The sequence below is a fragment of the Mesoplodon densirostris genome, chromosome 4, assembly GCF_025265405.1.
Source record: "Mesoplodon densirostris isolate mMesDen1 chromosome 4, mMesDen1 primary haplotype, whole genome shotgun sequence".
NCBI lineage: Eukaryota > Metazoa > Chordata > Mammalia > Artiodactyla > Ziphiidae > Mesoplodon > Mesoplodon densirostris.
Window position 1 is genome coordinate 86,577,116 of NC_082664.1, and position 13,301 is coordinate 86,590,416.

Below are 13,301 nucleotides of genomic sequence, written 5' to 3' on the forward strand. Positions count from 1 at the left end.
TTTATCCCTACCCTGACCCAATGAAGAAAAGTGAGAGATAACCTAATACCAGACAGGTTTACTGGTTATTATACACAAAAGAATGAGCAACTTGCAAGTATTCAACATAAAAAGGGCTCAGTACAGGCTACCTTCCTTTCACCCTAAGAAGGCATACCAACTCTGGGCAAATAGAGTGGAATCAAACTTCAAGTTTACATAATAGACATACTCTAAAGAAGGCCCTGCTTTGTTAGGGAAATGGACAAAACTCTCTAAAAGTAAATGGAATGAAAAGGAATTAAAACTGGGATACTGATTCCTGTAATAACATAAACTGTTGTTTGTCTATGACATAAGACAGACCAAACATTTAAAATTCAAAAATAAAGTTAATATTTTTCATCTTTATTGAGGTATAATTGACAAAGGTAATACTCTAAAAAGGAAAAAAGTACAGGTAAAGTTGTCAGGTACTAATATTTTTAAACTTATGGCTAAGAGTTTTACCAACACCCTTCAAATCAGAAAAAACAACAAAAAATTTTAAGTATAGATTCTTCCAGACACTAAGTCCAAAATTTTTCCCTTCTTCAAATCCTTTAAACCCAAACTACGAGAAATAATTCAGTCTGGCCACAGGGAACATTTCTACACAGTGACATAATCAGAACATTTACTTCTTCCATTCTTTAACTTATTCATCCCCATCCTAATCAAATTCCAAGAATATAGGAGTAAGCAAAAGGATATAATTTCCCCCAAAGCCTGTGACTAATTTACAATACAAGAAACTTAAGCACTGAGGAAGGCCTTGATGGCAGAGGAAATAAGCCACCTTTATTGGCCTCAAGAACAAACTGCAGATCTCTAAGGCAAATTGGGAGAATCTGGATTTATCCAGGAATCAGTCTTCTCCAAAACTGGGCAGGGAGGAAGTGTGGGAAGCACAGCTTTTCTAAAAGGATGAAAAATGTCACTTGGAGACACTCTGGTTTCCTGAGGAAGGGAAGGAGACACTAAAACATCTTGTTTTGTACATTTTAGATCTTCCTTGTTTTCCACCATCAGTAACTGTTCTATCTCCTCTTTTAAAGATAAATTTGTCTGAAACTCTTGTTTAGGTATCTTGAGGTATTCTTTTTGAGTTATTCTCTGGTCCTTAAACCCCTCTGACTCAGGGCAAATTCGTTTGTTACTGGAATCTTCACTGACTTCTTCCTTTATGGGAGGTAGATGTTGAGGTTCCGCTGTGGTTTGCTTACTCTTAGATTCTTCTTTTAGCAAATTTACATCCTTGTGAGATGTAAAATTTGGAGCTTTACCTAGCCTAGAATTTTTACAAAGTAAGAAACCTCTTACTTTTCCCTCTTTCCCTGCTGTCTCTGTCATAGATTTCTTTGGATGTAGTACTGTCCTTATTAGGAGTCCCTGTGCATTTACTCTATATTCTTTTGCAGCTCTCTCTCTGCGCTGTCTCTGGAAGTCCTTCAGTTGAAGCAGTTCCTCTGGGAGCTCCATACAGGTACGCTAAGAAAAGAAAATGAACACAAGTCTACTATAACTAAACTTCTGAACATGGTCCTTAAAATCACTTTATTTATTTATTTTTTCATCTTTATTTGAGTATAATTGCTTTACAATGGTGTGTTAGTTTCTGCTTTATAACAAAGTGAATCAGTTATACATATACATATGTTCCCATATCTCTTCCCTCTTGCGTCTCCCTCCCTCCCACCCTCCCTATCCCACCCCTCTAGGTGGTCACAAAGAACTGAGCTGATGTCCCTGTGCTATGCGGCTACTTCCCACTAGCTATCTATTTTACGTTTGGTAGTGTATATATGTCCATGCCACTCTCTCACTTTGTCACAGCTTACCCTTCCCCCTCCCCGTATCCTCAAGTCCATTCTCTAGTGGGTCTGTGTCTTTATTCCTGTCTTACCCCTAGGTTCTTCATGACATTTTTTTTCTTAAAATCACTTTAAAATCACTTCTACTACACTTAGTATTTGGCAAGCAAGGGTCTATTCAAATGTGTTCTTATAGCACCCTCTAGTGTCTTCAGCTATAGTAGTACTATTTTTCAAGTAATTTAAATATTTTTAATCCAATTTTGTGTGTATGTTGTGCATGTGTGTATGTATAAAGATTATACAATGAAAGTAAGGGTCCATTCCAACCTCGCCCCAACTGCCTTAGCAGGTGCATCCTCTAAAAGCAGCTTCTTCTGTAGCCTCCAGAGACAGTCTTTGCATATATGATCCCTTACTAAATATTTATCTATTCATTGGATTACATTTTTCAATTTTTATTTTTCCCCCAACTTTTTATTTTGATAACTGTTTCTAAAATTATTTTATACAAATGGTTACATAATATTATATATTCTTCTTCTTCTTGATTTTTCCAACTAAAAAATATGTCTTGGAGATTTTTCCATATTGGCAATTTTAATGGCTGTATGGATATACCATAGTTTGTTTAACCAAACCCTTGTGGATGGATATTTGGGTTGTCTTCAGTATTTTGTCATTACATAAATGCTACAGTAAAGAATATATTAAGAAAATGTCCTCTTTGTTACATGAGGCAAATAATTTTTCCTAGGTTGCTTGCCCTCTGACTTTGTTCACAGTATTTTCGCCATACAAAAATTTTAAAGTCATATTTATTCATCTTTTATGAGTTCAGAGTATTTCTGTGTTGCACAGAAAAGCATTTCCTCATACAACTCAATAGCAAAAAAAGCAAATACTCTAATTTAAAAGTGAGCAAAGGACCTGAATAGATAATTTTCCAAAGAAGATATTTAGATGGCCAACAGGTACATGAAAAGGTGCTGGAAGTCACTAGTTTCCAGGGAAATGCAAATCAAAACCACAATGAGGTGTTACTGACACCTGTTAAGATGGCTATTATCAAAAAGACAGATAACAAGTGTTGGTGAGAATGTGGAGAAAAGGGAACTCATATGCTTGATGCAATTTACATTCCCATGGAAAACAGTGGAAAACAACGTGGATGTTCCTCAAAAAATTAAAAATAGAACTATTATATGGTCGAGCAATCCCACATCTGGGTACACATCTGAAGCATATGAAAACAGGATCGCAAAGAGATATGTACATTCCCTTGTTCACTGCATCATAATTCACAATAGTCACAATATGTAAACAACCTGTGTCTATCAACAGATAAATGGATAAAGATGTGATGTATATATATTATGCAATACAATATTCTATACAATAGAATATTATTCAGCCATAAAAAAGAAGGCAGTCCTGCCATCTGCAACAATATGTTTGAACTTGGAGGGTATTATGCTAAGTGAAATAAGCCAGACAAAGACAAATACTGCACAGTATCACTTATATATGAAATCTTAAAAAACAAAAACAAAAATCTGATTTCATAAAAACAGAGAATAGAATGGGGGTTCCCAGGGGTTGAGGGAGAGGAAAATGGGGAGATGTAGGTCAGAGGGTACAAACTTTCAGTTATAAGAAGAATAAGTTCTGAGGATATAATGCACAGCATGGTTACTGCAGTTAATAGTTCAGTATTATATACTTGTAAGTTTCTGAGAGTAGATCTTAAGCATTCTCACTACATAAAAAAAAGTTAGCTATGAGGTGATGGATGTTAGTTATCTTGATCTTGGTAATCATTCCACAATGTATATCAAATCATCACAATGTACACTTTAAATATACACAATTAATTTTGTCAACTATTCCTCAGTAAAGTTGGGGGAGGGGACATATTCCCTACTGTGACATAATTTTCTTTTAATACTTTGAAAAAATATTTATTTATTGGGCTTCCCTGGTGGCGCAGTGGTTGAGAGTCTGTCTGCCGATGCAGGGGATGCGGGTTCGTGCCCCGGTCCAGGAGAATCCCACATGCCGCGGAGCGGCTGGACCCGTGAGCCATGGCCACTGAGCCTGCGCGTCCAGAGCCTGTGCTCCGCAACGGGAGAGGCCACAACAGTGAGAGGCCCGCGTATCGCAAAAAAAATTTTTTTTAAATATAATATATATTTATTTACTTATTTATTTAGCTGCGCTGGGTCTTAGTTGCAGCATACAGGATCTTCATTGCCACATGTGGGATCTAGTTCCCTGACCGGGGATGGAACCCGGGCCCCCTGCTTTGGGAGTGTGGAGTCTTAGCCACTGGGCCACCAGGGAAGTCCCAATACTTCTTTTCCAATACTTTTTTTTTTTTTTTTAGGCGGGCCTCTCACTGTTGTGGCCTCTCTCGTTGTGGAGCACAGGCTCCGGACGCGCAGGCTCAGCGGCCATGGTTCACGGGCCTAGCTGCTCCGCGGCATGTGGCATCTTCCCGGACCGGGGCACAAACCCGTGTCCCCTGCATCGGCAGGTGGACTCTCAACCACTGCGCCACCAGGGAAGCCCCTCCAATACTTTTATAATTCTAGTTCTTACATAAATACTTGATCCATGGGATTTATTTTGGTGTAGCAGAAAGAGGTAACAATCCAACTCTGATTCTTCTCCCCCACAGTGGTTAGTCAATTGCCTGAGGCCATTTACTAAATACATATCTTTTTCTCACTGACTGGAAATTTTACCTTTATCTCAACCATTACTGATATATATGAGATCTATTTCTGGGTTCTCTATTCCATCGATCTGCCTATACATGTACCGCTCATATTTAGTGTAGACATATAATATGTTTTAATATCTGACAGGACTATTCTTATTTATGCTTATTTATCTCTATAAACACTATAATCACAGTTTGCCAAAGTAATTATGGCTTTAGCATTTTTCTTTTTTTTTTTTTTTTTTTTTGCGTTACGTGGGCCTCTCACTGTTGTGGCCTTTCCCCTTGCGGAGCGCAGGCTCCGGACGCACAGGCTCAGCAGCCATGGCTCACGGGCCCAGCCACTCCGCGGCATGTGGGATCCTCCCGGACCGGGGCACGAACCCGTGTCCCCTGCATCGGCAGGCGGACTCTCGACCACTGCACCACCAGGGAAGCCCCTAGCATTTTTCTTAAAAGAAAGTTAAATTTAAAAGTTAATTTAGGGGGCTTCCCTGGTGGCACAGTGGTTAAGAACCCGCCTGCCAATGCAGGGGACACGGGTTTGAGCCCTGGTCCAGGAAGATCCCACATGCCGTGGAGCAATTAAGCCCGTGCGCCACAACTACTGAGCCTGCGCTCTAGAGCCCACGAGCCACAACTACTGAGCCCACATGCCACAACTACTGAAGCCCCCGCACCTAGAGCCTGTGCACAAGAAGAGAAGCCACCGCAATGAGAAGCCCGCGCACCGCAACGAAGCGTAGCCCCCGCTCGATGCAATTAGAGAAAGCCCGCGCACAGCAACAAAGACCCAATGCAACCAAAAAAATAAATAATAAATAAATTTTTTTTAAAAAGTTAATTTAGGAATAACTGATTGCCAAAAATACTTAGTGTCCCCATTCAGTTAAGTCCTCTTTTACGCCATTCAGTAATACTTTAACATTTTTTTCATCTCTGTATTTCACATTTCTTGTTAGATTTATTTCTAGATAATCTATTTTTTGTTACAATTATAAATGAATTTTCCCCCCATTATATTCTGTAGTTGTACACAGGGATATAGGAAAGCTATTAAGTTTTATGTTATATTTGTACCCATTTTACTAAACTGCCTTTTTGTTTGTGGCAGTCTTTTTCAATTGATTCTCTTCAGTATTCAGGTATATCATAGGCAAGTCATCATTCCTATTCCTCCTGTTCAATTTTTATAGTTCATCTTTTTTTTCTAACCTCACTGGCTAATAGCTTCAGAAACTACTAAAGTAGTGGTGATAGTCACCATTTCTGTATTAAAGTAGTGGTGATAGTCACCATTTCTGTATATTTCTTGATATTGATGTTCCCAATCAAATATTAGGTAGTCTTCTTGCCTGAGATATATGTTTTATCATGTTAAAGTACCTATTCCAACTTTAATCAATAATGTATATAGAATACTATCAAATTTTTTCAGCAATAAACAGTGAGAACAAAATATTAAAAAGTTAAAAAACTGTCCTTGGCTTTACAATGATAAATGAAAAACATTAAAATTCTCCAATCAAGCAAACTACGAAAGGATTTTTACATTGCTCTTTTCTTGTTAAACAGTGAGAGCAAAATATAAAAAAGTTACAAAATAACTTTTTCAGCATTTATGAGATAATCATAAGACTTTCTTGGCCCTAATAAAATACAGAATTTAATATAATATTAAATATTAATAGATATTAATATAATATTAAACCATGCTTGTAACTAGAATCCAGAGACACATTAATAGAAAAGTATAATACATCTAAGTGGAGTTTGTACCAAAAATGCTATTATTTTATTTAGGATTTTGCATCAGTATTCCTAAATGAGAATTGTTTTTAGCAGTAGCCTGTGAGCTTTTTATGTAAGGAGTCAAATAGTAAACATTTTAGGCTTTGTAAGCCACAAACATGGCTTTTGCATACTTTTTTTTTTTTAACAATCATTTAAGACTATAAAAATCATTCTTAGCTTGTGAGCTTTACAAAAATAGGCCATGGGCCAGATTTGGTCTAATGCAATAGTTTGCCAACAATGTAAGTTTTCTTATATTGTGCTGGCTTCATAAAAATAGCTAATGAAATTTACCCTCTCTTTGAAAGATATATTTACTGGAAACATAACTTAATATTGTGAGAAAATTGGTACAATATTTAAGAAAGGAGTTAGGACTTCTAGCACACCAACTTTTAGTTTTATTGAAATACACATCACCAGTTGCATCATATGAAATAAATGTCAGTGATCATAAAAATATATATATATTGTAAAAAAGTGCTTAAGGAGCTGAATTAAGCCCAAGCTATAGCCGCTTCAAGAATATTTATCATCAAGCCTGCTGAAAGAAATTTGGTGCAGCTGTGAAGAGTGGGTATCACTGTGGCCCCCATGAGGACACAGAGGTCCTGAAAACACAGCCACAGAGAGTGGCACCTACCTCCATGCCTCCCAGCCAGTCTGCAGACCCTTCTCGGTAGGTGTTTAGGTACCCGTCCACCAGGGTAGTTAGATCAGACATCATTTCATCTAGGAGTACCAAGCGAAGCGGGAGCAGGTAGGTAGCTTCCAGGGCCAAAATTTTTAGCAAAGAGGGTGAAAGAGGTCGTGTGAACCATAGTTCTGGGTTTTCCTAGAGACACCAAAACAATTTTCTCTGAATAGTAAGCAAATCTTTAAAGAAAATAATGGTTTATCTAAGTGCTGCTTAACTTAAATCACCATTACTGTCATTTTCTTCAATTATTACCTTCTACTTTCACACTATGGCTAGCCTTCTGAGAATATACACAAATACACATACACACACTTATTGTGTGTATACAGTGAATGTGTGTATGTGATGGGGGAAAGACATGGGGAGGGAGGGAGGGAAGAAGAGAGAGAGAGAGAGAGAGAGAGAGAGAGAGAGAGAGAGAGATCAGGGCTTCTCATTCAAAACTGGAGGCAGCAGGACTGATTAGATTATACGGCCAAACTGCAGCCAATACGGTCATGACCTAAGTTTGCATGCAAGGCTATTAGAAGCTGAAGAAAATCTATCTTACTTTGGGAGAAATAATCAGCATGATTTTTGTTCCACTGCCTTAATCCAAATTCCCAATAAAATCCCCACTTGTCCAATTGAAAATTTATTTCAGAGTACTTTTTAATTGATAACCAACAAATCTGGATGCTGGCTTTTTTCCACTTGAGACCACAAACTGTTCCCATTTGGAACAACTAAGATTTTGGCAATGTTCATAAGCTTACACAGCAGCTGTCATTTCTCTATATAATATGCTGATAATCCCACTCACAAGACACTTGAAAATATTAATGTTATATGGGACATACATTAATACTCACCTGAATCCGTTTTTGTCTCTCTTCCAGAAAGGAGAGATATTTAGGGGCTATTTTAAGGTGTCTGATTAAACTCTCCTGTAAAGTACTAATGCAGTTTGGAAGAAAGCCGCCTGTTTCCATGGAAAATTGAAGGACATCTGCTACCTGTGGCATTAAAAAAAGACAAACAGACCAGTCTGTAGGATATATACAGAGAGCTATCTCATGACAGAAATAGCAGAAATACATTTAGAGAAACATCTTTAAATACCATTTTTCCCAAGGACCCACATGATAGACAATGCCATTAGAAAATTTAAAGTTGTTAGGTTATCTTATTCTGAAAAATTAGGAAAAAAAAGAAAAAGAAAAAGGATCACCCAACTTTAATGTGTCCCTGTCTATTTTCTTTTCCACTTCTTTTATTTGCCTGCCTTATGATTATTTATTACTCTTTGGTGCCTTCAAGGAATGGGGAAAGGAAGATAAAATTAAAGAATTACTTCTACTTATTAGCAACTCTGGTAAAGTTCTGGTAAGGAAAGCTAATAAAATTAAGAATTGGAATCATTATTTGTCTGTGTGTGGTAGGCTGAACAGCCCCCAAATATATCCACATCCTAATTCCTGGACCTGTGAATGTTATCTTAAATGGCGAAATGGACTTTGCTGCTGTGATTAGTTAAGGATATTGAGATAGGGAGATTAACTTGAATTATCCAGATGGGCCCTAAGTGTAATCACAAGTATTCTTATAAGACGAGGCAGAGGGAGATTTTACTACAGTCAGAAGAGAAGGTGATGTGATGATGAAAGCAGAGATTGGTGCACTGTGAAGATGGGAGGAGCCACAAGCCAAAGAACACAGGTGAAAGCTGAAAAGCAAGGAAACAGACTGTCCTCTCAGAGCCTCCAGAAGAAACCAGCCCTGCTGACACCTTGACTTTCACCCAGTGCAAATGATTTCAGACGTCTGACCTCCAGAACTGTAAGAGAGTAAATTTATGTTTTAAGCCACAAAATTTGTGGTGATTAGTTACAACAGCAATAGGAAACTAATACACTGTGTTAAAGGAAGACAAATTGAAATAATTCTGAATTCCTGCTTCTTGTACTATGAAAATTTGAAAAGAAAAATATGGAAAGATATGCCAATGTCTTTATTAGACAATACATACGAGGTCTAATCAAGAAGCCTGATGGCCTCAAGGGAACAATGAGCAATTGTCTTACATTTTGGAGTAAGCATAGAAGCAATCTCTATATAGTGAACGCTCTTGAAAGAAGACCCAAAGGAACATGTAGACAAGAGAAGTGGCACAAAGTTCATTATAATCAAATACATAAAGAGCAAACTTAAACCACATACAATAACATAAAGTTGAACTTTTAGTAATTTCTGTTAAAAAATAATTGGCTAACTCATTATTTTAATGCCTCTCCAAAGGCTCTAGGTTTATATATTCAAGATCTCCCTTTCATGGCATTAACCTAGAAGAATAGAACAACTTAAAGAATACATAATGAAAACTAGTGGGTTTATGGCTCTTACAGCCAAACCAGAAACCCAGATCTAGTATAATCTGGGAATTTCTCATTTCTCTAGGTCCTTTATTTATTTACTTATTTATTTATTATTTTTATAAATTTATTTATTTTTGGCTGCGTTGGGTCTTTGTTGCTGTGTGCGGGCTTTCTCTAGTTGCGGCGAGTGGGGGCTACTCCTCGTTGCGGTGCACGTGCTTCTCACTGCAGTGGCTTCTCGTTGCGGAGCATGGGCTCTAGGCGCACAGGCTTCAGTAGTGTGGCATGCGGGCTCAGTAGTTGTGGCTTGCGGCCTCTCCTCTAGAGCGCAGGTTCAGTAGTTGTGGCGCATGGGCTTAGTTGCCCTGCAGCATGTGGCATCTTCCCGGACCAGGGCTCGAACCCATGTCCCCTGCATTGGCAGGCGGATTCTTAACCACTGTGCCACCAGGGAAGCCCTCTAGGTCCTTTAGATCAGAGAAAAACCACTTATCTTCAGGCTATCTGGGGCCAGTATAGGCTTTGGGGGAACATCTAGGACAACCTGCATCCCTGAGCTAGATGCCAATTAGCCATTAGCCTTAACTGATACATATGTGGTAAAGGCATAGACATGACTGACTGTCCACCTCACAGTAAGAATCCATGTCAGATTTCCAAATGACCCCAAAATTGTTTGAGTTTCTGAATCTATGGAGCTTGCTTCTTATTTGAAAATTTCTGGAGCAAAATGAAGGGAAAAAACCCTAAATAATTATAAGTAACTTCTCTCCAGTACTTCCTCAGTGCACCAAATGTTCTCACATATTGTACAAACATCTTACATGAGAAGTGGGCAGGAATGAGGCACACACAAGGCTTTCAATCATTCATCAGACAAGGCCTATTTTCTACAGGAGCTATATACACTGCATTGATTCCAGTGTTTCCCTGCATGTACCTGGGTGTCAAAGACATTATTCAGCAAAATTCCATACTGATGAGAGAGGCAATCAGAAAGCCAACGACAATCATGGATAACCTAAGGAATCAGAAGACAGAGAGAGAGTTATTAGAACCTGGCTGTTATTCTTACTAGCAGATGAACCAACTTACACACTCACCTTCAAAATTCTCTTGTCTTCTAATACCATCTGAAGTCCATTGATGAAAGCACGACTTCCCAGAAGGAAAATGTCAAATAAGTAAACTCGGCTATTTGTGGCCACCTACAACAGACCATCCAGACACACATAAGAACGAACTAGGGAAGGGGATCTGAGGATCAAGAAAGGCATGTGAGGGCTTCCCTGGTGGTGCAGTGGTTGAGAGTCTGCCTGCCGATGCAGGGGACATGGGTTCGTGCCCCAGTCTGGGAAGATCCCATGTGCCACAGAGCGGCTGGGCCCGTGAGCCATGGCTGCTAAGCCTGCGCGTCTGGAGCCTGTGCTCCGCAACGGGAGAGGCCACAACAGTGAGAGGCCCATGTACCGCAAAACAAAAACAAAAACAACAACAAAGAAAGGCATGTGAAAAATATTTAACAGCCTCATCTTTAAAGTAAACAATAGGCACTCATTGATTCTCAGGGAAAACAGGTTTAAATTTACCTTAAGTAAAAAAAAGCAAAACACAAAAACACTATCACTGTGATTTTTAAAAGGAAAGAAAAGGACAAGCTAGTAGTTTAGCCTTTAGCTTTTTTTTTCTTTAATGTTTTATGTCTCACCTGTGGCATTCTAAAATCCAGGGATTATAGGTTTAAGGGAAATGAACAATGTTTCACTCTCGATAACACCAAAGGCTATTTCTCTGAGTTCCATAATATGCATGATTGTGTTGGGTGTTACATAAAATTACCCATAAGAGAAGATCCCTCTTCTCTAGCAGTTTAAAACAGGCAACAAATACACTGGCACAAATGGTAGGATGTGAAATACTGTCATTTTGATCAATTTTATACAATTATAAGTATTCTAGGTTGTTTCTGATCATAAAAATCACGGAGGCTGTACAGCTGGATAATCTACTGAATCAAAGAATGAAGGCAAGAACAGATCCAAATAGGTCTAGACAGCCAGCCACAGGACAGTCAGATACCATCTTTGTCATTTCAGGAGCTAACTATTGATACAGCTACAATTACCAGGCCTACCAGGCACCCATTCTCAGATCTTTCACGTTGTTTGCCAAAATTTGACACCTGAAATAGTCAATCCCTGCTTTTCCTCTACCTCTTTAATTGTAAAAATTGAATAGACACATTATAGAAGTTTGGAAAATAATTCTCTGCTAGACTGTAAACTCTGTGAAAGAAGAGATTATGTCAGATTCACCACTCGTAACTGAAGCAACCACTAGAACAGAGTCAGGCACATAGACAGCTGTTATCCATCTCTTCAGTGAATCAGTGCATCATGCCACACAACACCCCCTTCCATTTTTTCATATAAAAATGTATAACACTCTAATAATATGCATTCAAATCTATATCCCACTTCTTTTCATAAACTTTCAAACATTTTTCTATGATGCATTTGTCATCGATTTTGACAGCCACATAAGATCTATCAAATGTACTGTAATGTCTGCTACTGTTAACTAAGTGGCTTCTGATTTTTCACCACTATAAATGATGCCAAAATGAATAGGTTCTCACAAAAAATTTTCTTCATGTTTTGAATTATTTAGGATAGATTCCCAGAAACAGCCCTGAGAAGTAGGCCAAAGGACCAAAAATACCCTTAAGACTCTTAAAAAGACATAATACCTTAAGACATAATATTATACCTGAAAATATCTGACCACAGATGAAGGTTAAACATTTAAATAATTTAAAGTTAAAGAAAAGCAGTGGGAGGGACTTCCCTGGTGGCGCAGTGGTTAAGAATCCACCTGCCAGTGTGGGGGACACGGGTTCAAGCCCTGGTCCGGGAAGATCCCACATGCCACAGAGCAACGAAGCCCGTGTGCCAGAACTACTGAGCCTGCACTCTAGAGCCCGTGAGCCACAACTACTGAGCCCATGCACCACAACTACTGAAGCCCACATACCTAGAGCCTGTGCTCTGCAACAAGAGAAGCCACCGCAAATGAGAAGCTCGCGCACCGCAATGAAGAGTAGCCCCAGCTCGCCTCAACTAGAGGAAGCCCGTGCGTAGCAATGAAGACCCAATTCAGCCAAAAAAGAAAAAAAAAAAAGAAAAGCAGTGGGAAATACTGACAGAAAGAAAGCAGATTAGAAAAAACAGAACAAAGAAAGAAACACAAAATGAAAATAAAGGTTTAGGAATTAAAGGTGACAGATACTGAGGACAGTGAGGAGCTGGAAATAGAGGGATAGGCTGGAGGTCTGTATGTGAAGAAGTAAGCTTCCAAGTTATCCCTTCCCACTCCCACAGAGGACAGAAGATACATTCTCTGGATAAATCCAACAAGGGAGGCTCTAGGGTTGGGAATATAAGATATAGAAGAGGGCAGAGGTTTGGTAATGGACTGAAAAATGAGTCTGCACACAATTGTGAGCCTCCAGACCTTTTCCCTTGTAGCTTCCAGCTTGGTACCACCAGCCTGTATTGGAACAGGAGGATAGAGGGCTCCAGGGAAGATGGCTTCAAGATAAAGATGCAGCACAGATTATCAGGATAGATGTAAGCATGTGAAAAACTACACTGAGGGGAAAATATGGGAAGGCTTCGTTACAAATGAAAGGAAAACAAAGCTAGTAAGATGAGGCAATTATCAATTCTATGAAAAACAAAAAGTTGGGCAAGAAAAGAAACAATCTTACTGGCCCAACAAGGAGCAATGGTTACATAGCCATAATCACATATAGCCTGAATCCTGTCTTAACCAAACATTGGGATATAACTTCCCCCCCCCAAAAAAAACAAACACACTAATTTGAAAACATACAC

The 13,301-nt window shown here is 38.8% G+C and overlaps 1 protein-coding gene across 1 annotated transcript in view; it reads right to left on the reverse strand.

The window, feature by feature from the left end:
- Positions 1–502: 502 nt before the first annotated feature.
- Positions 503–13,301, reverse strand: part of EXD1 (exonuclease 3'-5' domain containing 1) — a 41,147-nt gene continuing 28,348 nt past the window's right edge. The window contains exons 8-12 of the mRNA XM_060098305.1: positions 10,509–10,613; positions 10,346–10,426; positions 7,903–8,046; positions 6,995–7,186; positions 503–1,509 (exon numbers count right to left, since the gene is read on the reverse strand). Of these exons, the coding sequence (XP_059954288.1) occupies positions 850–1,509; positions 6,995–7,186; positions 7,903–8,046; positions 10,346–10,426; positions 10,509–10,613 (1,182 nt within the window). The 3' untranslated portion in view covers positions 503–849. The remainder of the gene's footprint in view (positions 1,510–6,994; positions 7,187–7,902; positions 8,047–10,345; positions 10,427–10,508; positions 10,614–13,301) is intronic.